At 52.1% G+C, this 3,758-nt stretch overlaps 1 protein-coding gene across 1 annotated transcript in view; it reads right to left on the reverse strand.

Moving 5' to 3' along the window:
• The window catches only part of JPH2 (junctophilin 2), a gene marked incomplete at its 5' end in the record, with an annotated part of 33,230 nt that extends 29,472 nt beyond the window's left edge, over positions 1 to 3,758 (reverse strand). Inside the window, 1 exon segment of the mRNA XM_035892890.1 lies at positions 3,413 to 3,758. Within this exon segment, the coding sequence (XP_035748783.1) occupies positions 3,413 to 3,758 (346 nt within the window).

Consider the following 3,758-nt stretch of genomic DNA (forward strand, 5'->3'; position numbering starts at 1 on the left):
AACCCAGCCCCCTCTCGGCTCGCCCGGAGCCCGTTCCTGCTTCCCTGGCCACAGTCCCACGGATGCTGCTCCTTCTGCCCCGGCCCAGGCCCCTTCCCTCCACGCTTTCCCTGCCCCAGGCACCCGAAGAGCTGGTGCTTGCTCCACATCAGCTCATTTCATCCCTCCTGCTAAAGCACACTTCTGCATTTCTTTTCCCCTGTCTTGGGGTGTCATGATCACAGAATGGTCTAAGGGTTTCCACATGCAGTTAAGTGACACCACTGATTTCTCTTAGCACCCTAGAGACCAAATTGCAGCGTCAAAAACAAGTTGGTTTTAGGCTGCTTGAACTGCAGGTGAGTTCTCGCCCCGTATACATATATATAAACAGTTATTTGTACAGCAAAGCCTAGTTTTGGGCCTGGATCTTGTGTATGCAGCACAATTCTGCATTAGCAGCAAGATTTTATTCTGCAGTGAGATTTGACTGGGTCGAGTAATCGGAGTCAGAAGCACAAAAGTTTCCAAAAAGTGAAGACAGTGTACAGGTGCAAGCCAACAACTGGGTGTTTACTGGTAGCTTAGGCTGCAAAACGGTGAGTTCCTTCATGCTGTCCCTTCCACAGCCCCAGTCATCGACCCCTTTAGGTAGCACATCCAGCCCCTACAAAGGGCTCCGAGCCCTGTCCTGGCAACAGCAGCAGACACACGTGTATTCAGCGTGGGTACCCAAGGAAACGTGTCAGGGTGCCACTGGCTCAAAGCTCCTGGCGGGGCCAGAGACCCTTGGCTGATTTCAATCAACATTACAGAAGGCGAGCTCTTTAAGCCATCAGTCTCCCCACAGTTTTCTCAAAAATGGGCACTTGGTAGTGGAGAGAATAAGCAAACCACCCACATAGTGCCCGGGATGAACCATACCATGAGTCCACTTCTGATTAGACACCAAAAATCTGCACATGATTTCCAGAAGCTTCACTGCAGGTCTTTATTTAGCCACCAAACTCAGCCAGCCACCAGATAAAACATACAGGGTTGTCTATGATTTGTAAGTGTATTTTATAGTATGAAGATTTTATGTGGTTGTATATATATATATAAAGTTAACTTAAAGTCTATTTTAAAACATAAGAACCTGCTACATCCCCTGAAATCTGCAGGCAGCCCAGCCACGACCTAAAGCTTGTAATGACCTGGCAAGAGCTGCATGTTCCCAGAGCCCTCTCCCTCGTGTGGCTGGCTTCCAGGGAGCTCGGGAATCACGTCCCCTACTCGAGGGACGGCAGATTTCCAAAGCCTTTCCAGATGTTTATCTTGGCAACCTCAAATTCAAATATTAACAGGTCTAATTAGCAGCCTGGCCACAACTGGATCTTGCAGGTGGTTACTGGGCACAGGTGAGGAGACAGAACAGGAGCAGGTCCCACAAGTCAGTACAGTCATTCCACCCCCATCCTATGTGGTGCTGGCTGGCAATCCCCACCTTGGCTTCGGATGCAGCTTTCTACACATTCCTGTACCATTGGAGAAGCTCAAGTGTTGAATGAATGGCTGGGACCAGCCAGGATGTGATGGCCCAGCACAAGGAGCGGCTGCTGGGCACCCTCGCGAGCTGGGTCTGGCCCCTGGGGGGCTCGCTCAGCCCTGCCCAGGGAGCCCTCGGCACAGCACATCTTCACAGACCAGGGCGAAGCTGCCAGCCTCGGGCAGCACCAGGGATCATGCTCACGGCACATTCCTGGGTACAGGACAACACCCTGGGGAGCGCTATGCCGACGGGAGCGATATCTTATATCTCCTTACAGGAGAAAAATCTTGACTCATCCTTCCCCCTCTTCTGTCCCAAGTTTTCAGTCCAAGAACTAATAAAATTCAAACGCCTATGTCAAGTTTTGTCTCTTGAAATGCTCTACAACGTTGACTTGAAATCCAGTAGCCCTGCACCCTTAGAAGATGCATTTTAGGAGGCAGCGAGGAAGAAGCGGTGCAAATTCATAGGAGACCTTAATGGAAGTCCCAACAGCAGCCGTTGCTGGCAGTTACCCAATGGCCGCTCATTCCTCATCAGAGCACACCTCACGTGTAACCTACGCCTCTCGCGTGAAGCCTCTGCAATGCACGGGTGCACACGTATGTGTTAGCCTGAACCCTCACTGCACGTACAACCTGCACGGCTCAGCGTTCAACCGTTCCACAGCCACGGGGCGAAACTTCGAGGATCTGGAGGGATGGATCAGTTCGTGTCTGTACCTACAACCTCGAAGGGCACAAACAAACCAGTCAGCTTCAAGATCATCTTCCCAGGCTTTAAGTTAGCCACGTACCTAGGCAACTCATTGAGAAATATGTATGCAAAAGTATAACCCTGACAGCCAGTCTTGAATTAGTCCATTTTTCTAATGTCTATAAATCTGATGCTTTTAATTCTGAAGATTTATATCATTACTATTATTTTCTTTACAAACTAACTCCATTTCACATCCTAGATAAATAGAGATGCAATTCTGATCCATGTTTTGAAGGATATTTCTTTCAAATCACCCTCCCTATTTAGCCATCCTAAATATGGCAGCCTGGAACATTACAGTACTGAGGAGCTACGGAATTACTTGCACAGAGATTCTTGCAATGTTTCTAACCCCCAAATTGCCACTAATGCAAGAACACAATTAGACCGAGCCTTTACAGAGCACAAGTATCTGACTACGCGGCGCATTTGTGTACTAGCGGGGGTTGAGAGCTTCCAAGTAATCAAAGGGATTTATTTTAGGGAAAGGCGTGTGACTACGTATTCTAAACAGCTTAGATGAACTCTACCAAAACGGCTCAGCAAAGCAGATGTCCAGGCAACCCGTCAGAGGCACGCCAGCAGTGTTTAATGCACAGGCAAAGCGCGCTACGATGCCGTGGGTGGCTCATATCCGACACGAAAACATTCACAACTCGCTGCCCAGGGAGCAAGGGAACGGCTCGCTGCGGTCGCGCACCAGCGAGGAGTTTCTGGTGTGGTTCGGCGATGAACTGCACTAACCAGTCCCTGGGGAGCTGGGAGTCACAGATGACACAAACCCAAGTTGTTTGGTGTTAACTATTGATACAGACACTTGAGAGCAGCTCCCGAGGGAGGGATGGCGGGGGCAATGCCCCTGCTGCTCCTCCCTTGTGTCTGCGGACAGCGAGCGGCACACGCTGCGCCCGCCTGTGAAAACCAGGGCACACGCACGCGTTAACGAGGCAGTTGTGCCCCAGGCCCTGCTTCTTGACTGAAGCACCCCAACGGCTCGTTGTAGACCACTGTGCCTGTCTGGATCACGCTAGCGGGGACAGGATCAGGTCACCCCTTCGGCGGGGACAGCACGCAGCCTCTGCCATCGCGGGCCAGGTATCGCGCTGTTCCTCACCCCCCCGGCCCCTCTGGCGTCACCCTTACCTCCGTCAGCGTATGTCTCGGTGCCGTAGCCATCCTGCAGGCCGTTATTCCAGGTACCTTCATACTTGGCTCCGCTGCTCATGCTCTGCCTTGCGCCGTACCGTCCCTTAAAGCCATGGGTCCACTCGCCCCGGTAAACCCACCGTCCTTTGGTCTCGATTCCTAGGCCGTGCCTCTTGCCTTGGGACCAGTAGCCTTCATAGGTGTTGCCGCTGGGCCACGTGTATATGCCCACCACTTCAAAGCCGTAGTTCCAGGAGCCCGAGTACTCGCCCTGGCCCTTGGGGCCGGTGCAGATGCCGTGCCCGTGGGCTTTGCCCCCTTCCCAGCCCCCGCAATAGGCACC

This window comes from Egretta garzetta, unplaced genomic scaffold, assembly GCF_000687185.1.
Source record: "Egretta garzetta isolate BGI_Z169 unplaced genomic scaffold, ASM68718v1 scaffold214, whole genome shotgun sequence".
Taxonomy (NCBI): domain Eukaryota; kingdom Metazoa; phylum Chordata; class Aves; order Pelecaniformes; family Ardeidae; genus Egretta; species Egretta garzetta.